This window comes from Leptodactylus fuscus, chromosome 2 (genome assembly GCF_031893055.1).
Source record: "Leptodactylus fuscus isolate aLepFus1 chromosome 2, aLepFus1.hap2, whole genome shotgun sequence".
NCBI classification, from domain to species: domain Eukaryota; kingdom Metazoa; phylum Chordata; class Amphibia; order Anura; family Leptodactylidae; genus Leptodactylus; species Leptodactylus fuscus.
The window spans coordinates 175,473,038-175,500,539 of record NC_134266.1 but is presented as its reverse complement, the minus strand read 5'-3'; the positions used below and the strand labels follow the sequence as shown (position 1 = coordinate 175,500,539).

The 27,502-nt window shown below is 40.0% G+C and overlaps 1 protein-coding gene across 4 annotated transcripts in view; it reads left to right on the top strand.

Annotated features, from left to right (window-relative positions):
- The window catches only part of LOC142195411 (ATP-binding cassette sub-family C member 5-like), a 66,237-nt gene that overhangs the window by 19,337 nt on the left and 19,398 nt on the right, over window positions 1-27,502 (top strand). For 2 of the 4 annotated variants that reach the window (XM_075265175.1, XM_075265177.1), the window contains 11 exons: window positions 618-938; window positions 3,404-3,475; window positions 5,211-5,335; window positions 6,114-6,186; window positions 6,739-6,942; window positions 9,763-9,888; window positions 11,677-11,746; window positions 17,497-17,585; window positions 19,434-19,533; window positions 20,724-20,905; window positions 25,876-26,022. In XM_075265175.1, coding sequence (XP_075121276.1) covers window positions 618-938; window positions 3,404-3,475; window positions 5,211-5,335; window positions 6,114-6,186; window positions 6,739-6,942; window positions 9,763-9,888; window positions 11,677-11,746; window positions 17,497-17,585; window positions 19,434-19,533; window positions 20,724-20,905; window positions 25,876-26,022 — 1,509 coding nt within the window. Of the gene's footprint in view, window positions 1-617; window positions 939-3,403; window positions 3,476-5,210; window positions 5,336-6,113; window positions 6,187-6,738; window positions 6,943-9,762; window positions 9,889-11,676; window positions 11,747-17,496; window positions 17,586-19,433; window positions 19,534-20,723; window positions 20,906-25,875; window positions 26,023-27,502 lie in introns of those variants that run through there. The other 2 variants (XM_075265176.1, XM_075265178.1) reach the window with 2 other exon arrangements.

The following is a 27,502-nucleotide window of genomic DNA, read 5'->3' as shown; positions in this document are numbered from 1 at the left end:
TTTTATGCATTGTAGGCCAGTTTTCTGCTGTCAAGGCGCAAAAAGTTGCAAACTGGCAGTTTGTGCAAAAACAAAAATGTGATTTTTTTTTTTACCTCTGTAACTGGGGCATGATGGTGGTGAGTAGGGGACAGGGCCATCAGCCCCATCAGATTTATTATCATTAGCAGCAGAAATCTGCCATCATTGATGCAGGAAATGTACACTAGCTATGAGCTGGCATACATTTCCCTCATTAGCTATGAGCTGGCATACATTTTCCACATTAGCTATGATCTGGCATACATTTTCCACAGTAGCTATGATCTGGCATACATTTCCCACCAGCCGAAAGGTGCGCTTAATTTACGAGACTTGCACTTCTTCATATATGAAGTGCACCCATTGTCTGGGGTGTAACACCAGTCTTCATAAATTTGCCCCAAACTTTTTAACTAGTAATGTATGACAATTGGTCGTCATATGTGTACATATGAAGACCAATATTATATGAATATAAATGAGAGCTTCTTGAAAGTGAATATTACTTCTTTATGTCCATTGACCATATGTAGAAAATATAGATAAGATGCAACATTTGTATAATTTTAAACATTTTATCATATTTTAAATGACAGAGATTGTTCCTAATGGAAGAAATAGATACTAAGAATAATGAGACAATACAACCAAATTCCATTGTTGAATTTCAAGGTGCATATTTAACATGGAAATCAGGAACACTGGTCCAATGTAAGGGTGAGAAAAAACATACATCGGAAGATCAGACAGCTAAAAGAAAACTTATTCAGCCTTCTTCATCACACCTGGGAGAGAAGAAATGTTTAACTAATGGCAATCCAGCTTTCCATACTTCTGAAGTAAAAGAAACATCCTTGAATGTTCCTCTATCCATGGGTTCACCTGTGCTTCTAAATATTAGTTTTTCTCTGCAAAAGGTAATTTATATTATTTAGTATGTTGTGATATTTTATGTTATCTTATGTAAGCTATTTAATAACTAATGATGCCTTGTCTACATCTCTCAATCAAATGACATCTTCCAGTCTTAGTTATCTTAGAGTCTAATCTTCTGACAGACCTAACACAAAGAATGAAACAAAAAAGAGAGACACACACTGAGCGCCAATAGTGTAGTAATTCCGGTACTGATGTGGTAATAGGCACAAATTAAAGCCTCTTACCTTGTTGTGTTGTGAACAGTCACAACACCAAAAACACATATAGATAAAACCGTGGTGGCAGCAGATTATTCCCTTGCGTCAGCCGAGACTCGCAATAAACAATGTACAGGTATCCCTCAGGGTCAAAGACCGATCAGATGGCAGAGGAGTAGGGTGAAGCGCGCACAAACGAACTGAACAAGTATTCTTCCAAAAACTTTATTCCTTACTCACGACGCGTTTCGTGCATTAGCCCTTTTTCAAGTGCATATAAAACTGCTGCAGCTCAGGACTCAGCTTCTGAGCTGCAGCAGTTTTATATGCACTTGAAAAAGGGCTAATGCCCGAAACGTGTCGTAAGGAATAAAATTTTTGGAAGAATACTTGTTCGGTTGGTTTGTGCGCGCTTCACCCTACTCCTCTGCCACCTGATCGGTCTTTGACCCTGAGGGATACCTGTACTAACACAAAGAATAACTGAAATATGGTCCTTGGTAAGAACAGGGCAGGGAGATTACACCCAGTGGCGTAAACATTGTGGTAGCAGCGGTAGTGGCTGACACAGGGCCCAGGACCTTAGGTTGCCCACTGGGTTCCTGATGCTTTTTTTATATAGACTGTTAACTGCTGGAGTAACCCCAGCAGTTAACGGGCCCTATTTACTTGTTGATCCCCGCTGCTACTCATGGGAGGCAGAGGTGACTGTGAGCAGGAATAGGGTTTGGTAAGTTAGACCACAGGCCCACAAACACCAACAAACTTTGCTATCATTATGCTCTGTGGTCGGTATGATGAGCAGTGACTCACAGGAGGTGATAAACATATAAAAACACTGTTACTTACCTCTCCTGTCCCCTATCAATCTTCTGGCCTATTTTGTGATGTCCCAGGTGTTATGTGGGCCAGGTCGGTGTTATTATGTGTCGCGACCCAGGCCTGGCTCACGTGACGTCTGTACCAACTTTGAAGAGATATGAAATCAATGGACAGTGCACTGGACCCATGGAGGGGTAAGTAACAGTGTTTTTTTATGTTTGTATCCTCCCCTAGGTCTCTGATCAATAAACTCTGGGGTCTGAAAACCCCCAGAGTATAACAATTGTTCACGGATGGGCCACTATGGGGTATATATAATACTGTGTGCAGGGGCCACTATATGACATATTACTGTGTGTGCAGGGGCCACTGTGGGGCACAATAATGTGTGCAGGGGCCACTATGAGGCATAATACTGTGTGCAGTATTATAATAATCTGTGTGCAGGGGCTACAGTGGGGCATAATAGTGTGTGCAGGGTACACTGTGGGACATTATACTGTTGGAATGGGCCGCTAGGAGACATTATGCTGTATGGAGGGGCTGCTATAGGACATTATACTGTCTAGAGGCCACTTTGGAACATTATAGTGTGTATAAATGGGGTGTTATACTGTTTGGGGCCCAGGAAAGGGTGCGTTATGCCGTGGGAGTCAAAAATTTGCTGGGGGGGCCAAGTCTTTGCTAGTTGCGCTACTGGCTCCACCTCTAATACTAGGATGTAAGTTGTCTCTCAGGCTTGGAATAAGTTGGAAGGGTGAATGACTGAAGTAGGAGATTGAATAAATATAAGAAGAGGTAGTTATATTTATCAAGCTAATGGTTGTGTTATATTGGTAAATAGAAGTATATTTTGTTGTTGTTGTTGTTGTTGTTGCGCAATTAGACTTTAAAGTGGCTATATGTTATTTAATAAAATAAAAACAGCAGAAAATGTTATAAAACAAATAAAAAAACAGATAGCCACCTCTCTAATCCTACCGAAGCTTCATGATCAACAATGAGAGGCAAGATGTCAGTACATGACCAGAGCAGAGCAACTGCTCTGGATTGGGAGATTAGACCGGTGAGCATTGTTTATCATTATTATTATTATTATTATTATTATTATTATTATTATTAACTTTTTGTTTTACTCCTTTTTATAATTTGGAGCTGAACTTTATTTAGTTGATATTAATTGCACTTGCTCTGATATCAAATATTGTGAAGCAAGCTATATGTATCTGTATTATGTTATTATTGTGGACATCCCTCCGTGTTCTATACATAATGAAAGGCCCTTGACTGTAGAGTATAGTTGGCACTGTACAGTATATTCAATTCTGTCTGTCTTGATCTTATATCCTTAAATCAATTGTATATACTTTGATAATTTCACAGACTTACTTATTATTGAATATCTTTCTATCATATTTCTGCAGGGAAAACTTGTAGGAATCTGTGGAGGCGTTGGGTGTGGTAAAAGTTCTCTGTTATTATCTATTCTAGGTCAGGTATGTTTGATTTTATTTCTTTTGCATTGGAATATACAATTGGTTGATAAATTAGTGGTTTTTGTATTTATGTGCTTTAAGTGTTCAGTAAAAAATCTCCAGCTTGAGGCTGCCTTCAGACGGTCGTATTGTGGGAGCATGTTATAGTTCATATTATATCCAAATATTGCTATTAGGGGATATTGATGAAAAACTACTCTATATGAGTGCCTTCGGTACATCTATGCAATACATAGACAGCTAGTTGGTTGGTCACTATGTATTGCTACATTTATTGTGTAGCAGAGGAAGACCCTGCACATTTAAATAAGAGCCAACTTGCCAAAGGAGCTGAATTCCCATTGTGTAACACCCTATCTCTTACTAAAAGGAGTGTAGTTATTAATATGTCTACTATATCTACTATGTATCAATAAGTGTTATATAACCAGGCCAAACCACAGAGCAGTTCCAGCACCAGTAAATACGCATATAGATAGAAAAAGGTTACCCTGCAGGAACTAAACAATAGCGCCTCACTGCAAGGACATACAAGTACGACTTTGCAGGGTTAAGTGTGGACCACTCAGACATATAAAGTCTATGCTCAGTCCGGACCTGGTTAATCTCTTCTCATAACTAAGGCCCTCATGCTCCTTATATGAAATAACAGATACATATCATGACCTTGTTTTTATCAGTCAAAAAAGGCAACAATGTGAAACACACAAGCACAGGTAGATTAGTACAAAGTCAAACATAAGACTATTAAACATTCCACAGATAACAGAAAATGGGCAGATCATTTCCACATAAATGAGTAACTTCATAGTTGGTAGTATACCTGGTCTTCTAAATTGTTTTGAATAATTTTTTTCATAGTAATGCAAGCATACATCCTATGTCACAGATAATATAAGTATAAAGAGAAACAACTGAACTATATGGTTAAAAGAAATGTGTCACCATAAATTGCCTATTATTTGTTCACATATTTTTTAAAGGGGTTTTCCAGTCTCTAATGCATACTGATGACCTATCCATGGACCCTGAACAGACCTGCTGTTCTGGCAGCTTTCAGGCACTTGAAGCTATTGCAGTAAAAGAGAAGCAGATGCAGTCTGTTCCAATGTAAGTAATAGGAGCAGAGCTGCAGTTCCACAGTGCCACCACTATACAAGGTATGGCGCTGTAGCTTTGCTCCGATTACTTGAGCAGACTTCTTCTGTCCCCATTCAATTCTCGGCTCATGATAGGGCTTTCTCATTCTGCTGTTTCACATGGACGTGTGTTGCCCATCTTGGACAACATACAATCCTGCTCGTTTTTAGGTCGCGTACTACTTTTCCTTATCTTTGGGCAATTGGTTGGTATTCATGTGCTATCCATGATTTTCAAAAAGCCATAGACTATAATAAGTATCTGTCCTCTGCAAAATGCAGTAAATGGAGCAAAACAGAATATGCCTCTAATCTTTTCTACAAATCATCTTTGGAAGAAGTGGACATCTGCAATCTCCCATTAAAATAAATTGAATGCAGTCTGTGCTTAACATGGACATCACATGTCATTTTAAAACAAATTTGCGTATAAGGCATAAGTGTAATGAAAATAGGATAAAAAAATAGTATCATAGTAAAAAACAGATTTGAAAAAAAAAAAAAGTTTACCCAGTAGAAAAAAAGTTAGGTGATGCATTCCCATTAATAGTGGTAGGAAGACTAAACTAACTACTGCACACTTTTGTTATATCTAGATGACTTTACTGGAAGGGACTGTATCCGTAAGGAGCAGTGTTGCCTATGCAGCCCAGCAAGCCTGGATTTTCAATGCATCTTTGAGAGAAAATATCTTGTTTGGGGAAGAATATGATGAAGAGAAGTAAGTTATACTGAAGTACTTTTCGGTTACATTGCATTCATATTTATTAGATGGTTTATCAGGGAGGCAAACATTACCATTAGTTATTAAAAATCAGTATTGAGTCTGGGCATATGGGTCAGCAGAACTTTTTTTACACTGAATAAGTATCACACGGCGAATATAGTGAAATTATAGTGAAATTTTCCATAATAACGTTTCTTTATATATGTTGGCTGTTCCCTTTGCATTTGGTAGTATTCTGGCTTGACTGATTTTCTTAGCATGATCATAAAAGATCATGTGTCCTATCATTATTGGGGCAGGGGTCTTGTATAGGGACTCAAGTGAACTTATGATTATGGTTCTGATAATAATATAAGGGGTCTCTCTCTCTCTTTCTTTCTTTCTCTCTCTCCATATAAATATATACAGTATAGCCACGCTCCTAGAAAAGATCACTTCCATTTGTGTGCCAGGACCTGCTGCATGAATATAAGGGTTTTCCCAAATGAATCCAGCTAAACTGTGTACTAAAGGTTTGCTGTACAGTCTTGAACCTTGTACTTGTTGGGTCACACGCCCAGAAGCTATGGTGTTGCAGTGTTGGCAGCTGCCAAGCAATGCAACGCCCTTGAGGGTACAGACCTACTTAAAACACTGTGGTCACTGTAAATTGGCACCTGGCCTTGTACAATATAATCATTGCTTAAAAACTTTCTTTAGTTGCAGTAATTCACTGTGAAAAATGGATGCACACTCCATGCCTTTTTCTACATCTAATTTGTCTCTCTCACAGGTACAAGAGAACATTGGAAGCTTGCTGCTTACATCCTGATATTCAGTCTCTGCCTAATGGAGACTTAACTGAGGTAAATTGACCCTGAGTCTTTAGAATGAATATACACTGCTCAAAAAAATAAAGGGAACACTCAAATAACACATCCTAGTCCAGGAGTTGGCATATGCTTTAGTCCAGGTCTGGGAGGAGATCCCTCAGGAGACCATCCACAACCTCATCTTGAGCATGCCCAGGCGTTGTAGGGAGGACATACAGGCACGTGGGGGGTACACACACTACTGAGCCTAATTTTGACATGTTTTAAGGACATTACATCAAAGTTTGTTCACCCTGTAGTGTGGTTTTCCACTTTAATTTTGGGGGGACTCCAAATCTAGGCCTCCATTGGTTAATAAATTTGATTTCCATGGATGATTTTTGTGTGATTTTGTTGTCATCACATTCAACTTTGTACAGAACAAAGTATTCAATGAGAATATTTCATTCATTCAGATCTAGAATGTGTTATTTCAGTGTTCCCTATATTTTTTTGAGCAGTGTGCATAACATGCCCTTTATGTTACCTCTTAGATTTATGAAATGTATTAAGAAGATGTTAAAATTGCTAATTTGTCTTGTAAAGATAGGAGAACGTGGTGTCAACCTAAGTGGAGGCCAGAGACAGAGGATCAGCTTGGCTCGTGCCCTCTTTAGTTCAAGTAGCCTGATTCTTCTGGATGATCCGCTCAGTGCTGTAGATGTTTATGTGGGAGCGGAGTTATTCAGCAAGGCAATTAAAACTGGAATGAAAAGCAGAAGCGTCTTATTTGTGACACATCAATTACAGGTACTCAATGTTCTGTACATTGTTTTTTTCACGGATAGAACTCTACAGCTTATTTACATTAGGTGACGGTTTTGATGGACTACACATTTGTTTTTACTGGCTGTTTTACATCCATTCTGTTTTTCTAATTTTGATGGCCAAGTATCAATTTTGCATCAGTTTTTAACTGCTAGTGAAAAAAAAACGGATAGATTTAAATGGCCTTTCTTTTTTGACCCAACCTTCTTTTCCGTTTTTAACAGAAGTACCACAGATGTCAATCCATTTTACATCTGTTAAAAATGGATCCATTGATTTCTATTGGATCCGTATGTTCGTGAAATCAGACAAAGATAGAGCATGTCGGTTTTTTTGGTGGCCATGAAAAATAGCCAATCAAAAAAACACATGTGAGTAGACACATTGATATAAATGTATTCTCAAAATGGCATTGTGACGGCTGCTTCAAAAACAGTCGCAAAAAGACTGTTTTTCAATGTAAGTTTAAGATTTTTGTCTACAGATTTTGCCTACATGTTTGGTGTCAAATATCTGTCTACAATTTCGTACCAAACATTTGTCTCATGGTGAATCAGAATTCTAGAAACACCCCATATTTATGAAGGTCCATAGGGACAGGGGTAGGTTAAGTTTTAGGGCTCACTATTTCTGTCTTTCCTTTTCCTAACAGCGTTATTTGGGAATTACCTTTGGGCAATTTTAACACCCAATGTTTTCTTCTTTTTTTTCAACTCTGATCACCCAATATTTTCTAAGTTGTGTGATGAGTTGTATTGGCATTTCTATTATATTTTTTCTCTGTAGACTCCATTCTTGATTATTTTGAATCAATTTCAAGGTAAGGCCTCACATAACAGAAATGCAGCATTGCATTATACAATGCCAGCTGACCTTGATTGGAGAATCACGTCTCCTGTCACTGCCCTTCTGACTTTACAGAGCTTAAGTAGAACATCAGGCACGAAAACTACCTGTGCTTGTTGCTTGGGACTGGTGAGGGCTAGAGAATAAATTCCAACTTTACTAGAGCAGTGCCTATTCATGGATGCTAAGAACGTGAATTGGTGGAGGGGGTGAAAGGTGCTCTTTAATCCGTTTCCAACATCTGCCATAACAGTAAGGCTAAGGCCCCACGGGCCGGAAACGCCACGCTAAAGCGCTGCGGGAACAACCACAGCGTGAACTCATCACGGTTGTTCCCGCAGCGCTTTAAACAGAAAGTTCACAGAGTTTTCTTCCGCGGATTTTTTGTTACAATTATATCTATGGGAAAGCCACCGGTGTTTCTGTAGATAAAATTAACATGCTGCGATTTTCAAAACCGTGACAGTTTTGGAAATCGCAGAGTAACCGCGCTGCAATCTTATCTGCAAAGTGGGCATGGGATTCAAATGAATCCCATCCTCTTTGCAAGTACTTTAAATTGCCACGATTTTTACCATGGGGCCTCGGCCTTAAGATGATGTCTGGTATTTAAATATGACGGTTGCTCTGGAGCTGAGCAACTGTCATAGCCACTGGGACTCTGTTGTATTATACAGCAGAGACCCAGCGCTAATGTCCACTATCATTGCACGCACTGATTGCGGGCATTAAGACCCCCCCGGGGCCTCGGTCAAAACATTTTGTTAGGGACCACAATATCTGGGGCCAACGTCCCATTGCTATGACAGACAGAAGCCTATTGAAGGCCCTCCGGTTTGTCTGACATGCTTTTGAATGACAGGCTATTTTATGTAATACATTAGTATTGTAATGCATTGCAATAGCGATCAGACCCCCTGAGGTTCCGGACCCCTAGGGGGTCTAATAAATGCAATAACAAAAAAATGTAAACAACTAACTCAAAGTTTAAAATACCTCCCTAGAATACATATAAAAGTTACTGTGAAACACAAACATATTAGGTATCCCTGTGCCTGAAAACGCCCGGTCTAGAAACTCATAAAAATATTTTTCCTGTACGGTGAACACCGTAGCTGGAAAACAAAAATGGTATAACTGTAAAGTACATCTAGGCCCACAAAAAAAAAAAAAATGTCCTATGTGTACATGAAAATATGAAAAAGTTACAGGTATCAGAATATGCCAACTTTTAGTAAAAAATTATTGCAAAGCTTTAGATTTTTGCTTGTTAAATTTTATATCCCCGGAACCGTATCAAAACATAGAATACAAGTGACATGTCATTTTGGCTGGGAAGTGAACACTGTAAAAACAAATCCCATAAGAATGTCACACAAATGCACTTTTTCTTCAGTTCCACCCCATTCTGAATTATTTTCCAATACATTGTACATAATAATAAATTATAGCATCATGAAGAACAATTTGTCCTTCAAACATTAATCTATAATATGGCTCTGTGAACAGAAAAATGAAAATAGAAAAATTCCTCCGGCGGGAAGGGGTTAAAGCTGCGCCACCTGAACGTAATTCTTGAATGTGGGGTGGCCTCAAGAACGTACCATGTACTGTAAGTGTGAAATAGGAAACCCCATATCAAGAAAAATAGTGAAAATAAACCAGTAGTCTGCCATGTACCATGTACGATATGTGGGTGATAGGAAAACCCTTTCTAAGAAAAAATTGTAGTTGCATCTTCAGTAACCAGATTTCAGCTATAACCTACAAAATACCAACAGCAATATGATTAATGGTTATAAATAAATCTACTTTTCTTTTAATATATCTTCCAAAACATTTGTAAGGGGTCAGTCTTTTTAGATGCATGAATAAACTAAACTTAAGCTTATTATCAGTTATTCCCCAAAACTTAACTATATATAATATTCACCTACCTAACATTATTTTTTCTAGTATCTTGCAGAGTGTGATGAAGTTTTATATTTGAAAGATGGGCACATTGCTGAACAAGGAACACATGAGGAATTAATGAAATTAAAGAGTGATTATGCTCTTCTATTTGAGAATATGCAGCAAACAGTAAGTATATTTCATCAAAGTGATACTGTATGCAAAAAAGTTCATTCAGTAGTTTGCTGCCATACAGGATTGTTCCCATGTCAGTAAATTGCTGCAGAGATTGGAATAAGTGCTGCTCTACGTGGACCCCATAACTCCCATAAAGGTTAATGGGAGCTGTGGGAACAGTATAACACATCTAGCCTGTTGTTGTCTTTGTGTCCACGCTTTTGCCTGTCTGCACGGTGTTCAATGGGGGATGTTTTTGTGTCTGATTTGTGTGCCGTTCCTCCGCTCTCTTCATTTGTACTATCTCAGGGTAAATTCACATGGGGTATTTTGGACGGGAACCTGAAGCGGAGGCTGCTTCAGGTTCCAATCCAAAATACGGGTAGCTGCGACTGAATACAAGTGCATTTTTGCTGCATTTTTCTCTGCAGATTTTCTTCCCTTATTAAATCTGTAGGGAAAGCACTCACATTTCTCTGCAGCTTTTCCTCAGCAATTTTTCCCCTCAATGTGCAGATGAGATTAATCAAAACCTCATTCACCTTGCTGGTACTGTAAAACACAGTATTTTTTTCTGCTGTGTTTGCGCAACATGGGGGTTTTGCCTAATCCCCATTTAAATGTAAAAATGTTTAAAACCACCGATGTATGAGTAACTGAGGGACATTTCCTTCATCACAATCATAGTCATATGCCACCATTCTCTAATGTAGGGTAAATTAAAGTTATAAATGTAAATTTTGTAAGACTGTTATATTTTCTTGTACTGCTAACCATGATGATGATATACCTTTGTCTAGGATGTGTTTACATATTTAGGCTTTAAGATGCAGTTTTTGAAGTCTGCAGTAAGCAGGAACGACTACTGTACAATGAACAGAGCTGTATGCTTCTGGCTCTGTCCACTGTATTGTTTTGGTTGTGGTGGCACCTGAGGCCTGATTCACATCAGCAATCGGGCCATTCTGTTCCCATATCCGCATCAAATATGCGGAGCGAAAAGTCCTGCAAGCAGCAATTTTCTCTCCACATTTTTCATGCAGAAACCACACGTACCCCATTATAGTCTATGAGGTCAGTGGGTTTCCTTAGGTACCCGCTTGCGGACTTTCTGCTCCTATTATACCTACACAGAAAACGCCAGAATTTCCATAGGTATAATTGACATGCTGCTACTCCACAGATTTCATACACTATTGCCCTTTATTTCTTTAAGCATGTGGTGTATTTTCGGATATTGTACTTTTGTTATTAACTGCACCATTGTATGCCTCTATCGGGTCAACGCAATAGCTGATTTTAATCTATTTTATTTGAAAAAGTTAATAAAAACATTTAAATTTAAAAAATGTAGGTATTACAGTGTGTATTAAAGTCAGAACTATCAAAATATGTTACATATCCTGTTTGGTGAACCCTGGAATAAAAAGGCAATGCACAATATTTTTGTTTATACTATACATATCAATGTTACATATACCTGGAAATTGTACAAGCAAAAAATAAAGCTCACCTCTCATTAAAAAAAATCCCTTCACATATCTCAATTAACCAAAAAGTTATGGTGTCCCCAGGCAAACGCGCGTAATATATTAAAAGCATAGGGAAAAAAGCCTCCCATTGATTTCAATGGGGAGCGCACGTACGCCGGCTCCCATTCAAGTCAATGGGAGCTGCTTTTTACACGCTCATTCTGAACGTGTTTTTACAATCAGAATGAGCGCAGCGTTACATCGTGTGAAGGCTCCCTTACAGGGTTAAATAGAATTTTCTTTAACCATCAAGTGTTTGTTTTTACAGACTGTAATTAAAGGAAAGACACAAAGCTTTGAAAAACTGGTTGATGACAGTCCAGGCCATAAAAATCAAGGTAATATGAAAGAAAATAATCACATTAATTCAGTGGAAAAGCTAAGCTTTTAGCACTAAGGTATTGGGACACAAACATTCTATAATGGCCGTGGCATGAACACTGTGACAGATTTACTAATAGTGTCTAAGACAGCGTATTTTAGACAAAATAGTCTTAGGCTAAGGCCCCTCATAGCGTCTCAAAGTAAAAAGCCCTGCGGTCAAAAAAAAACGCAGTGCTTTTCACAGAAAGTCCATAGAGGTTTCCCCTATGGACTTTCTGCTTCAATTATACCTATAAGGAAACCACTGATGTTTCTGTAGGTGTAATTGACATGCTGCGATTTCCAAAAGACAGTCAGAAGGAGCAAAGATTCCCAGGAGAGGTGAGGTAAACTGAGTATAAGTGTTTTTTTATTTTTAATCACTTCTCCCGGACCTTTACTTATTATACTCTGGTGTCTGAGGAGACCCTAGAGTACTATATGGGGGCCACTGTGGAGAATGTAATAATGTGTAGGGGCCAGTGTGGATCATATAATACTGTTTTGGGACACTTGTGGAGCATATAATACTGTGAGGGCCACTGGGCAGCATATACTATTGTGTGGGGGCCAGTATGGATCATATAATACTTTGTGGGTGCCACTGCGGAGCATATAATACTGTGTGGGGGCTACTGTGGAGCATATAATACTGTGCGGGGGCCACTGCAGAGCATATAATACTGTGTTGGGTCACTGCGGAGCATGAAATATTATGTGGGGCCACTGTGGAGCATATAATACTATGTGGGGCCACTGTGGAGAATATAGTGCTGTGTGGGGGGCCACTATGGAGCATACAATACTGTGTGGTGGCCACTGTGGAGCATGTTATACTATCCCAATATTGTTTATGTGCTGGGCGCTTCACCACTCACTCACCGTATTATTGATAACTTCAGTTGTGGGTACTAAATCTATATCCCTTTCAAGTATCTGAGATATCGCTGCAGCACTCATAACTGTCACTATCAATAATTCACACTAGAGAAAGGGTAGAGGGCTCTGGACAAAAGTTTGCACCGGGGCCCTCAAGACTTTAATTACGCCGCTGGTTAGAACAATTGTATTAAAGAGGACCTTTCATGGGTTTGGGCACAGGCAGTTCTATATACTGCTGTAAAGCCGACAGTGTGCTGAATTCAGCGCACAGTCTGCTTTCCCGATCTATGCCCCGGGTAAAGAGTTATCGGTACCGGTACCGTAGCTCTTCACAGTCAGAAGGGTGTTCCTGACAGTCTGTCAGGAACGTCCTTCTCCACAACAGCGCCTATAACGCTGTACAGTGTGAGCGGGGAGGAACGCCCCCTCCCCTCCTGATAATACTCGTCTATGGACAAGCACTGTGAGCAGAGGGAGGGGGCGTTCCTCCCCGCTCACACTGTACATGCAACGTCTTCTGTTCACTTTGCCTAGACGATGTGCATATGCTGTATTGCTATTCCGGCTAGGGGTTTCCCCCTTGTCCGTCTCCATTGTTTGTAGCTGTGGGCCTTGTTGTTCTTTTGCTTATTTGTATTTCACGTTATTGAAAAACCTTTAATAAAACTGATTATACATAAAATCATGCAACGTTAGGTTTTAGAGACCAGTTCAATAAAAATCTCATCTCAGTTTTTAATTATTTTGTGTTTTGCAGATTAATAAATCACAGTATTTTTTTGTCTAGGTTTCAACAAACCTTTTTAAACTTTTATTTATTAGGGATGTGTTGAGAAATGTGTATTAGGGTTAGGAAATGTATGCAAATTTCCTTGGCAGAGTTAGAAAATATTTATAATTGTATATAAATAACGTGTATGGTTGGCTGTAAAAGATTTTCTGATATTAAAAAGGTGATATGTTATTCAGTCTAACATGATGCAATATAAGATTTCAGATACCACTGAAATTACCATATTTCACACTTTGTTACCTTTCTACATACTAGCTTTTTTTTTTTTAAATAAAAAATATTGTCACCTGCAGTTATCAGGGAGTCCTTGTGCATGGTTCTTTTAGGGCTCGTTCACACGTGGGCAAAGGGGCGGATTTTGACAGCGGATTTCGCTTCCAAATCCGCCCCTTTACAATGGTGGTCTATGCAGACCGCCGGGCTTCTTTTTTCCGCTAGCGGCGGGCTGCTGCTAGCGGAGAAAAGAAGCGACATGTCCTATCTTCAGGCGGAAACCACGGCGTGCTGGACCGTGGCTTCCGCCTAGCGGCAGCACCCTCCTATGTCAGCTCGTTCATTTGAGCCGACATAGGAGGGGAAAGCCGCGACCGGGATGGTCGCGGCAGACGGGTTTTGACCAGAGAGAGACGCAGCTCGCCGAGTCTCTCTCTGTGTCAAAACCCGCGCGGACGGTTCACATGTGAACTGACCCTTAGGCAACGTTCACACAGAGGAAAATAAAGAGGAATTCCTCTTCACTATCGCTGTTGTATTTGGATACTGGCTATCCACGAAGGGATGCCAATACTGTACATCAGCATTCCGTCACAGCTTTCCGATGCCTATTAGGCCCAGATGAATGGGCCTAATCAGCATGGAGTTTTGAATCTGCAGCGATAGGAGGCATGTTCTAGGTGGAATCTTCTGCAGATTTGGTGGCAGAATCTGTCCCCAAATTTGCAGAAAAATTCCTCTGTTTGAACGTACCCTTATAGTGCGGCTATTAGAGACAAGGGTTAGATTTTCCATATGAGGGAAAGGTCAAATCCTCTAATAGTTAAACTGAAACATGAAAGGGACTGGAAATCTTCACCTGTCAGTTCAGTGCATATCATAGTGACAGTCCGTGAACTGTCAGTAAGGAAGGGGGAGCCCTTGATGATCACAGTAGAATATGCCGTCTGCTAAAATACATCACTCAGTGGGTTAGTGTATATAAAAATAATGAATTCCTTTGGCTTACTGTGAATATTTGCGCTGACATTTAGGTAACACTGTTTGCTATCTCTAGATTTGTGAGCAAACCATGTTACATGGTAATTGAAAGAAGTATGCAAATAAGTTTCTTGATTTATTTTTCTTACTTGTGTAATCTCATCCACACATTCCTGAAAAAAAGAGTCACGTTAATTATAGCTGCAGAATTGTGTCCGTGTTTCCTATAGATTTAATAGGGGAATAAAAAACTGCAGCAAACACTTGACGAAAAATACTGAAGAAAAGGGGCCACACGGTGGCTCAGTGGCTAGCAGTTATTTGTTAGGGAATTGCTAGATGAGCAATTCCCCAGTAGCTGCTAGTAAAACCTGGGAAGAAGGGAACGACAAGACAGTGAGTTCTAAGACTGAACCTGTCCCCGTTCCCTGCCTATTCGTCTCGCTTATCCTAAGCCAGTGATGGCGAACCTTTTTGAGACTGAGTGCCCATACTGCAACCCAAAACCCAATAAATTATCGTGGAGTGCCAACACGGCAATTTAACCTTAAAACTCTGTGGATCCACAATTGCGGACCCACAAATTACAGTCGTGTGAATGGGGCTTTACAGAGCTTGTACTGAAGAGTAAAGGTCTCTGCATTTGATGCTTTTGAACAATTAATGTTCACTACACAGGATCTGTTTTATAGTGACCGTGAAATGTTATTACAGCCTGTACTAATATCATGTCTGTTATAAAATGCATATTGTGTGATATAAATAGTGAAGGGACCCCACACAGTACAATTTGCCCAGCAGTGGCCCCCACACAGTACAATCTGCCCGACAGTGGCCCCCAAACAGTACAATCTGCCCTGCAGTGGCGCCCACAAAGGATTATATACTCCACAGTAGCCCCCCTCCCCACACAGTATGAAATGTTCCACAGTAGTCCCGCTCCCCACCCAGTATGAAATGTTCCACAGTAGTCTCCCTCCCCACACAGTATGAAATGTTCCACAGTAGTCCCCCTCCCCACACAGTATGAAATGTTCCACAGTAGTCCCCCTCCCCACATAGCATGAAATGTTCCACAGTAGCCCCCCTTCCCACCCAGTACAAATATACTTACCTGAAGAGCCACCAGGCGTCCTTCTCCTGTTGACTGCGGGCTCTGATGACTTATGTCATCACGCCTGTGCCAGGTAGAGGTTACACTCTGCAGTTAGTGTAGGCCGCGTGGACCACGCGGCCTACACTGACAACTTTCAACTGGATGTGCATTTTCACAACCAGCTGAAAGCAGCAATCTTTCACTAATGGGGAATCCTGTACCAGATCCGGGCGACCACACGCAAGCCAGCAGAAAGGGCTCTGCTTGACCTCTCTGGCACACGTGCCATAGGTTCGCCATCACGGCCCCTGGCAATAGAGGACAACTGGGCGACAGTCCCTTCCTGTATCAAAATAATAACACAGACAAGACAAACAACAACAAAAAGGAGGTCAACAAGCCAAGGGATTGGAACTAGTTGAACAGTGAAGTACAGAGTCGGAATCCAAGAGAAGAGAGTAGTCACAGGAAAAGCCAAGGGTCAGAAATATAAGTACAAACAGCAAAACAGTATACAGCCAGTATGCACAGAAAGGTAATAGCAAGAATTAGGGAGTGGGCTAGAAAGATATTTAATGGAATCCACCCTAGACTTGATTGGCCAGGAGGAATGTCAATCAATAGCACTAATTTAACTCCCTAGTAGCCAAAGGAACAAAAGCACTGGCTGGACTGACACGCAGCAACAGATCCACAGCTGTTCTACAACAGGTGCAAAAGATTACAACTGTACACGCCTCCTGCGCAGAAGTGTGCAATCGTATGATGGTGCAGAGGCCCGAACAGGCAAACATGTTACATTATTAATATTGCCATGCTAATGTACTGTAAATCCTTATACACATGTCCGTTGTGGTATTTATGTCCATCACAAGAAGCATACAAACCTACTGATTTTAATGGATGCATACAAATGTCTATTTTTTGGTTTGTGATAAGGAATGGAAACAGGCTCTATTTTTGTCTGTTTCGTGGACCACAGGTACTCATTGAGTCTATGGTTTTAGGTTAGGCCACATGTTGCAGAAAAGCTATGTTAATTGTTTCAGACTTTGCTGCAGTTACTAAAGCCAAAATGTTTTCAAAAGGTACAGAAAATATATATTATGCACTCATACTACTCCCTTTTAAATCTAGCCCTAACTTCACTACAAAAAGCACAGAAAGATTAGCAGGTATTAAGAAATGTGTGGCCTAAACTGGTTTCACACTTCCGTTTTATATTTCTTTGATAGGTGAGGGGATCAGAACAATAGATAATAAAATTGAGAGAAAGATAAATACAAATGGAACACTTTCATCATTGTCATCATTGTCTGCAGTGTTAAAAAAAGGTGGACGGCGTCTCCCATTACTGTCGGAGTTTTTTTAAGCATCTTTTTTCTAACATTGTAGCCAATGACTGATGTAAACAGAAAATGTTCCATGTGTATCAGTCATTCTGATCCTCTAATCATTTAAAGCAGAGGTTCCCAAACCTTTCACATAGACCACTTTCAAAATTTTACTGGTTTCGGTGGACCCCCTGCTGCTACATTTCTAAAATATTCCCAAAACTCGTCAAAAAATGTGAAGAAATTTGCGTCGCGGCTGAGTCCCCTAGGGGTCCACCTGGACTACTTTGGGAATCACTGATTTAAAGGAACTGAATGTAAGACTGCAGTGGGAATCGAGAGCAAAATGTTTATTTTCTTATAATTTAATGTTTAAACACCAGTATAATTACATCAATAATAATAACATAACATTTCATGTTTCAGACATAACAGCAAAAGCCATGAATTCTGAAGATGTAAATCTAATCAATGCAATGAGTATGGATCTCTCCCAGAAGACACCTAGAATGAAAGTGAGAAAAAAAAAAAGATAGCTTAAGGGTGCATTCACACAGAGGAAAATGGCGCTGAATTTGGTGTGGAATCCATGTCATATTCAGCGCTGAAAAAAAGCCTTGCATTGCATTCAATGGGTTCCTTTTTCTGCTAGCAGAAAAAGAAAAAGGAACCCATTGAAGTTAATGGGAGGCTTTTTTTCAGCGCTGAATCTGACGCGGATTCCACACCAAATTCAGTGCCATTTTCCTCCATGTGAATGCACCCTTAATGCAGTCTATCAGCAGTTTGACCCTACATAACTGCTGGCATTGTTTAACCTGAAAGGCTGTCTAAGGCCGGGGCCCCACGGGACGTAAATGCCGCGATGTGCCCGCAGCAGAGACGCTGCGGGAAAAATCGCCACGTTTTACAGTCCAAGCAAAGGGGATGGGATACTATTGCAGTTTTGAAAATTAGCCGGCGGCTTTCCCATAGATATAATTGTAACAGAAAGTCCGTGGAGGAAAACTCAGCGAACTTTCTGTTGAAAGCGCTGCGGAAAGAACCACAGTGCGTTCACGCCGCGATTCTTTCCACAGCACTTTAGCGCTGCAATTACGGTCCGTGGGGCCTTAGCCTTAGGGAGCCTTCACACAGAGTTTACGCTCCGCTCATTCTGAATGTAAACTCATTCAGAGTGAGTGGTGTAAAAAACAGATCCCATTGACTTCAATGGGTGCATATCACATTGAAAGCAATAGGTAAAAAAGCCTCCCATTGATTTACGAGTTTTACGTTCAGAATGAGCAAGCATAAACACAGTGTGCAGGCTCCTTAAGGCTAAAGCCCCACATTGTGAAAACGCAGCATTTTTGCCATGGAAAATGTTGCGTTTTATAGTACCTGCAAAGTAGATGAGATTCTGGCTAATCCCATCCACACATTGCAGAAAAAAACCTGCAGAAAAAAACCTGTCTTTGAAACTTGCAATATGTCAATTATACCTGGCATTTTACATATAGGTATAATAGAGGCAGAAAGTCCGCAAAAGAAGACTCTGCAAAAATGCAATGAAAAACTGCAGAAAAAAGCGCAATGCATTCCCAAAATGACTTTTTCTGCAGCGTTTTTTTGCTGCATTTCAGTATGTGGGGCCTTAGCCTAAAGATATCAAATGGTTCAGCATAACCGAGTAAGGCCTTATTCAGCTGTTATTTTGCATCCATTCTGTTCCATTTATCTGTTTTTGATGGTAGAGTGTCATCCAGTATGCATCAATTTTTAACTTTCAGCAACCCCCCCCCCCCAAATAAAACGGATGTATTTCATTGGTCTTTCTTTTAACCCAACCCACTCTTCCATTTTCAATGGACCTCACAAGTCCATTTTTCACTGTTGTGTGAATAAGGCCTTAGGCTCAGTATTTAGCGTATATTTGTAAACCAAAACCAAGAGTTGGATTAAAACATAGAAGATGTATTTTTACATAGTTAAATGGTTAGTACAAAGTTGCAGAAAGAGATACTGTATGTCCATCAAGTTCAATCAAGGGATGGGAAAGGGCATGAGTGAAGCGACGAGTGAAGGAAATAAATATTCTATACATTTCTACAAGCATCAATGCTATTTTGCTATAAAAGGACATCTAAGTAGTGTGCTGAACCTGTCAGTTTTGACCAGCTCTTTTTTCCTCATATTCCTTGAATGGGCAATTTATAGATTTATAAAGGTTTCCCTGCAGCCAAAATGCTGCATTTTCGCAATGTGGAGCCCTGGCCTTAACCTTTTCATGTCTTCTGTCTAGTGCTATCAGCAGTTTTGTGAAATCTATAGAATATTTTACTGTTGATAATTTGCGCATATAACCCTTATCTCTTACATAGGCAAATCATGCAAATGGTGAAAATAATATAAATGGACATATAAAAGAATCAGAAACTGACATGGTGGCCCAAAGTTATGGCGAAGGGACAGAAGTCGGGGGTATGTATATACTGTGCTTGATACAAAGTTATGTTTCAATTACAGAATGTTTTAAAAATGATTAACTATTTCACTTTGTGAAAAAAAATCTATATCTATGCATATCTATCCTATCCTCCTATATGTATATATAAAACCCGATACACTGTTATTAAATGCACATTGTAGATTATTTTTTTTTTCAGTTTTACATTTATTTCATGTCGCTTCCAGTTGGACTTGTTGGGAAGTACATTGTGTGTAGGACAAATATTGGAGGTCAAACAGGGAACAGACTGAGGGTGAGGAAAAATAGTTGCAAGGAGAAGCTGATTGTATAGTGGAAGTACACATGCAGAATTGCCTAGATTACTACCCAATAAACCCAGGCTTTTCATGAACAAAAATATTGTAATAATATTTTTGATACTTGTTGCTTGAAGAGGTTGTCCCATGAATAGAATACATATAACATAACAATTCATTAGAATAATTGGGAAAAAATGCCATTGTTTAAATATTGCTTACATACAGTACTTGTTATACCGCCCCCTGGTGTGCTTATGGTTCATTCTCATAACTTCAGCCTAATGTGTCTAGTATGGGTAGTCACACATGCTTAATATCTTAGCCTCACTCACCACCCAGATCTTCTACTACACAGGCAGCAGTAATAGGTCACTTTCACACAGTCAGTATTTTTTAGTAGTAAGCTAATATGAGGACCGTGTAAATGTGGCCTAATGCCCACTTTTATGCAGGCCACAGTTATATATGATTGTACTATAAGTGGCTTCTTATCACTTGAACATTGGTTGGATAGGGAAACTAAAGAGCAGCAGGGGGCGACAAAACAAAGATCCCAACAGGATTTTTTTCACTGAAAAAATAAATCTTAATTAACATCTTTAAAGGGGTTGTCTGACTCATTTTGTTAATGCTTAAAGGGGTTAACCAGTTTCTAATATCGATGGACTGTCCTTAGGTGAGGTCATTAATATTAGATCCACAAGGGTTTGACAGTAAAGACCCCTTCAGATCATCTGTGTGGGGACACTGCGGCTCCCGGTAATGTCAGACTACCTTTTTAATTCTCTACTTTTAGCTAGTGATGCAGAGGTCTTTCATAATAGACTTTTTTTTTCTGTGCTCAGATCATTTCCTTATCTGTAGGTCTATGTCATCTATTTTTTTTAAACATTTTTAATCAGGTCTAATGCAAGCAGAAGAAAAGGGTGATGATATTGTTCCATGGACCATATATGGTGCATACATTAAAGCGGCTGGAGGTGTACTAATACTCACCATAAATGCTATTCTGTTTGTGCTAACCACCGGAAGTGCAGCCTTCAGTAACTGGTGGCTAAGCTACTGGATTAAACAAGGCAATGGGGTAAGAAATCTACTCTTTTTCATTTATACATACAGTCCTATGAAAAAGTTTGGGCACCCCTATTAATCTTAATCATTTTTAGTTCTAAATATTTTGGTGTTTGCAGCAGCCATTTCAGTTTGATATATCTAATAACTGATGGACACAGTAATATTTCAGGATTGAAATGAGGTTTATTGTACTAACAGAACATGTGCAATATGCATTAAACCAAAATTTGACTGGTGCAAAAGTATGGGCACCCTTATCATTTTATTGATTTGAATACTCCTAACTACTTTTTACTGACTTACTGAAGCACAAAATTGGTTTTGTAACCTCACTGAGCTTTGAATTTCATAGCCAGGTGTATCCAATCATGAGAAAAGGTATTTAAGGTGGCCAATTGCAAGTTGTTCTCCTATTTGAATCTCCTCTGAAGAGTGGCATCATGGGCTACTCAAAACAACTCTCAAATGATCTGAAAACAAAGATTGTCCAACATAGTTGTTCAGGGGAAGGATACAAAAAGTTGTCTCAGAGATTTAACTTGTCAGTTTCCACTGTGAGGAACATAGTAAGGAAATGGAAGACCACAGGGACAGTTCTTGTTAAGTCCAGAAGTGGCAGGCCAAGAAAAATATCAGAAAGGCAGAGAAGAAGAATGGTGAGAACAGTCAAGGACAATCCACAGACCACCTCCAAAGAGCTGCAGCATCATCTTGCTGCAGATGGTGTCACTGTGCATCGGTCAACTATACAGCGCACTTTGCACAAGGAGAAGCTGTATGGGAGAGTGATGAGAAAGAAGCCGTTTCTGCAAGCACACCACAAACAGAGTCGCCTGAGGTATGCAGAAGCACATTTGGACAAGCCAGCTTCATTTTGGAAGAAGTTCCTGTGGACTGATGAAACAAAGATTGAGTTGTTTGGTCATACAAAAAGGCATACTACATGGCGTCCAAAAAAAACAGCATTACAAGAAAAACACATGCTACCCACTGTAAAATTTGGTGGAGGTTCCATCATGCTTTGGGGCTGTGTGGCCAATGCCGGCACCGAGAATCTTGTTAAAGTTGAGGGTCGCATGGATTCCACTCAGTATCAGCAGATTCTTCAGAATAATGTTCAAGAATCAGTGACGAAGTTGAAGTTACCCCGGGGATGGATATTTCAGCAAGACAATGATCCAAAACACCGCTCCAAATCGACTCAGGAATTCATGCAGAGGAACAATTACAATGTTCTGGAATGGCCATCCCAGTCCCCAGACCTGAATATCATTGAACATCTGTGGGATGATCTGAAGCGGGCTGTCCATGGTCGGCCACCATCAAACTTAACTGAACTTGAATTGTTTTGTAAAGAGGAATGGTCCAAAATACCTTCATCCAGGATCCAGGAACTGATTAAAAGCTACAGGAGGCGACTAGAGGCTGTTATCTTTGCAAAAGGAGGATCTACTAAATATTAATGTCACTTTTCTGTTGAGGTGCCCATACTTTTGCACCAGTCAAATTTTGGTTTAATGCATATTGCACATTTTCTGTTAGTACAATAAACCTCATTTCAATCCTGAAATATTACTGTGTCCATCAGTTATTAGATATATCAAACTGAAATGGCTGTTGCAAACACCAAAATATTTAGAACAAAAAATGATTAAGATTAATAGGGGTGCCCAAACTTTTTCATAGGACTGTAGACTTATTTCATCTTCAAAAATAAACATTTCTTATTGATGTTATAAATGAACAAATGGTTTTGATGCTAGTTTCTACAATATAGCATAGTGTTTTATGTATTATGTTATAGGAAAATGTAACACTCAGGAGGGCCAGGGCTGGTATCACAGGTAATACAGTGGGGCAAAAAAGTATTTAGTCAGTCACCAATAGTGCAAGTTCCACCACTTAAAAAGATGAGAGGCGTCTGTAATTTACATCATAGGTAGACCTCAACTATGAGAGACAAAATGAGAAAACAAATCCAGAAAATCACATTGTCTGATTTTGTAAGAATTTATTTGCAAATTATGGTGGAAAATAAGTATTTGGTCAGTAACAAAATTTCATCTCAATACTTTGTTATATATCCTTTGTTGGCAATGACAGAGGTCAAACGTTTTCTGTAAGTCTTCACAAGGTTGGCACACACTGTTGTTGGTATGTTGGCCCATTCCTCCATGCAGATCTCCTCTAGAGCAGTGATGTTTTGGGGCTGTCGCTTGGCAACACGGACTTTCAACTCCCTCCAAAGGTTTTCTATAGGGTTGAGATCTGGAGACTGGCTAGGCCACTCCAGGACCTTGAAATGCTTCTTACAAAGCCACTGCTTCGTTGCCCTGGCGGTGTGCTTTGGATCATTGTCATGTTGAAAGACCCAGCCACGTTTCATCTTCAATGCCCTTGCTGATGGAAGGAGGTTTGCACTCAAAATCTCATGATACATGGCCCCATTCATTCTTTCATGTACCCGGATCAGTCGTCCTAGCCCCTTTGCAGAGAAACAGCCCTAAAGCATGATGTTTCCAGCCCCATGCTTTACAGTAGGTATGGTGTTTGATGGATGCAACTCAGTATTCTTTTTCCTCCAAACACGAAAAGTTGTGTTTCTACCAAACAGTTCCAGTTTGGTTTCATCAGACCATAGGACATTCTCCCAATACTCTTCTGGATCATCCAAATGCTCTCTAGCAAACTTCAGACGGGCCCGGACATGTACTGGCTTAAGCAGTGGGACACGTCTGGCACGGCAGGATCTGAATCCCTGGCGGCGTAGTGTGTTACTGATGGTAGCCTTTGTTACATTGGTCCCAGCTCTCTGCAGTTCATTCACTAGGTCCCCCCGTGTGGTTCTGGGATTTTTGCTCACCGTTCTTGTGATCATTTTGACACCACGGGGTGAGATTTTGCATGGAGCCCCAGATCGAGGGAGATTATCAGTGGTCTTGTATGTCTTCCATTTTCTAATTATTGCTCCCACAGTTGATTTCTTCAATCCAAGCTGGTTGCCTATTGCAGATTCAGTCTTCCCAGCCTGGTGCAGGGCTACAATTTTGTTTCTGGTGTCCTTTGACAGCTCTTTGGTCTTCACCATAGTGGAGTTTGGAGTCTGACTGTTTGAGGGTGTGCACAGGTGTCTTTTTATACTGATAACGAGGTAATGAGTGGAGGAAAGAGGAGACTCTTAAAGAAGAAGTTACAGGTCTGTGAGAGCCAGAAATCTTGATTGTTTGTAGGTGACCAAATACTTATTTTCCACCATAATTTGCAAATAAATTCTTACAAAATCAGACAATGTGATTTTCTGGATTTGTTTTCTCATTTTGTCTCTGATAGTTGAGGTCTACCTATGATGTAAATTACAGACGCCTCTCATCTTTTTAAGTGGTGGAACTTGCACTATTGGTGACTGACTAAATACTTTTTTGCCCCACTGTATATCAGATGTGGCCAGCTTTCAGGGGGTCCCTGGGTCCCAAATGTGAAGAAAATCTCCTTTTTTATGTCCCCAACCACCCACCCCCACGTGATATCTGACAATGACAACAGACAACCAGGTCTCGGGGGTAGTTGTTGCTCTTTTACTAGCAGGACAAAGTAATACAAATGTACATATGGAGTAATTCTTCACGTACAATACAGCGATCTTTGTAGGCAGTGTCCAATTAGGCAGGTGATGGAGCTTGGAGCAGGAATGCTTTGGATAGTTTAATTAGTAGTTGCTTGGGTAGTTAAACTTGTATATACTTGTAAAGATGGCCTGTATCCAGGGGGTTAGTCCTCAACAAACTGGGTACACGTATGTAGAAGAGCAACTAGAATTGTCAGCGTGGAAAACCCTCAAATTCTGCCAGACTAGCTATGGGCTTCTTAAATATAGATTTGTCCCAAAGACTTACTTGAATAGAGAGATACGTGTAGAAGTCCCAGATGTATGAATAAAACAGGTCCATCAACTTTAGTGCTTGTAGGCTTGGAGCTTCAGAGGAAAACACTCTCTGAGGAGAATCTTGAGTACAGAGGAAAAGCCATCTCTGTTTGGAGTGCTCTGAGACTTGGCTGCCATTTTCAGCTCCACATGTCCTGCTAGCTCCACACAAAAGACCCAGACAAAAGGTCCCCAACCCCCCTCGAAGGGGCTGTAACTCCTCCTCCTCCAGGCTAGTCAAGGGAGCTTGATTGGTCCTGAAGGTCACCTGATCATACTTGATATTCCTGTACACTGGCAACTCAAATTACAATGGCAAGTATAGGCAGGTGTAGTTCACAAAAACATCCACAAGATGGTGCATTAATAGACCCCCCTGTGTACTGGCTCTGGTAAAATAGAAACACTGGTAAATATATAGAAGGAATGAAGGGGGAGGAATCTCTTTACCTTATATGCAAACGTCCATACCATCTCGTTCTGCAAGGACTATTAAAGGGAATGGGACAAGCAGTACCGGGACATTACAAAAATACATATACAGGTACTTACCCAGAGCCTATAGCAGTTGTGCCTCGTGATAATACTTCCTCTTCTGATTTCTTTTTACATTCCATCATGGCCGCTTTAACCATTTGGCCAATGGTGCACTTGCACTGGGCCCTGTAGTAATGAGGGCCGCCTTGGGACAGCGGGACAGTTGTAATGATCAGTGTTATTACAGGGGCAATAAGTGGGTCCAGATTACTATATACTGTACCTAATCTATGTCATATTGTTGATTTGTCATGGGAAACTTGCAGATGTACCTACGACTCAATACAGTTAATACACATAAAAGCCTCTGTATTTTTAGTAGGGGACAGCTTAGGTATCTCTTCTACTTTCTACTTGTTATTGCAATAAATTAGCATCCTTTAGCATATGCGATTAACTTTGTATATGTGTAAATGAGCCTTTCTCCTTCCGTTGCTGTTTAGTTTTTTTCCTTTGGATAATTTAAGATTATTACAGTATGTATAAGAAATACTATTGAGTTTACTCTGTTTTATCTTTAGAACATGTCTGTTGCTACAGCTAACCACACACGATCAACTGGAAGTATGAGAGATAACCCCGACCTGCACTTTTATATTTCTATTTATGCCATATCTATGGCAGCTGTTCTTTTGCTAAGATTTGTACGAGGATATGTCTTTGTAAAGGTAAAGTCCTGTTATTATGAAGGTTTTTTTTTTTTTTTTTAATACTGTAAAGCTTTAGCACTCTCTGGTTCAGAAGACATTGGCAGCATTAAAATTGGATGTGGTATCTCACATAAATATTTTTGACATATATCGATGAGCAACAAACAGAATTGAACACATTATACAATTTACGCTTTCTTTTCTTGTATAGAAGACAAACTGTAACAGTGACAAAATATAACTCGTTTTCCATACAAGTTATTTAAAACTGGAACCGTTCCATACAGTGCAAGTGAAATAACTGAGGTTAGCGGAGGCAGCGGTCTCTGGAATTAAGAGTAACACTGTACAACAGTTCCAACTGTAAATCTCAGTGGTCTCCCCTCGAGATTAGCTTTTCCACATACAAGGTGCTTTTCCTGTGTTTTTGGCTATGTCGTAGTATTTTAGGAAACAACCAGTATCCACCACAGCAACTCATTCTGTCTCTGCTTTTCACTGATGTCTCAGTCACCTGCCCACTTTGTTATTGACCCACTTACTCTGGACATTTGAATTGAGGGATCTTATGTATCACATGGCCATATCTCCACTTGTAGGTGTGGTCTTTAAAGGGATTCTACCACTAAACCTTTTTTTATGGTTAAGACGTTGGAATAGCCTTTATAAAGTCTATTCGTCTCTTACCTTTAGACGTGGTCTCCGCTGCGCCGTTCCTTAGAAATACCGGTTTTTACCGGTATGCAAATGAGCTGTTTGAGCGCTGGGGCCGGCCCCATCGCTGCGAGAGAACTCATTTGCATACCATTTGTAAAAACCGGTATTTCTAAGGAATGGCGCAGCGGAGACCATGTCTAAAGGTAAGAGACGAATAGCCTTTCTATAAAGGCTATTCCGACGTCTTAACCACAAAAAAAAGGTTTAGTGGTAGAATCCCTTTAACTCATCCACTCTGATTGTAATAATCAAAGATTGGATATATTCTAGTAGATACTCTGTGTCAAGGCCATGAAAATGTAATCTCCCCTCTGATAGCTCTAATATCACCCTCCAACTGTCCCGAAATGAGTCTATGACAGGGGCTACTCTTTTTCAGACCCCAAGGCTGTAGCTTAAGCACTCTCTGTTATACATTACAATATCATCTTTCATACAAATAGCACTAGACTAATTTTCTCTAATGACCACCATTTTTGTGTTATATGAAATGGCAGTGTTAATATGATGCTGGTGGCAATACAATACACACAGTCCCATTAATTATTTTACCATCACGTCAGTACAGTTTGCATGTGCCTAAAGTGCTACTACAGAAATACTTTTCTGGAGTGATATGCTGCCACAGACATACCTATCTGGAGCATTTGAAGTGCCTATCCTGTCTATCATCTTAACAAATCACTATGCCCATCTACTTAAGGCTGAAACATGGGGGATGATTCTATCATCTTACTCAAGGTTCACACCTACGCTTGTGTATCCATTCTTCAGGTCTGCT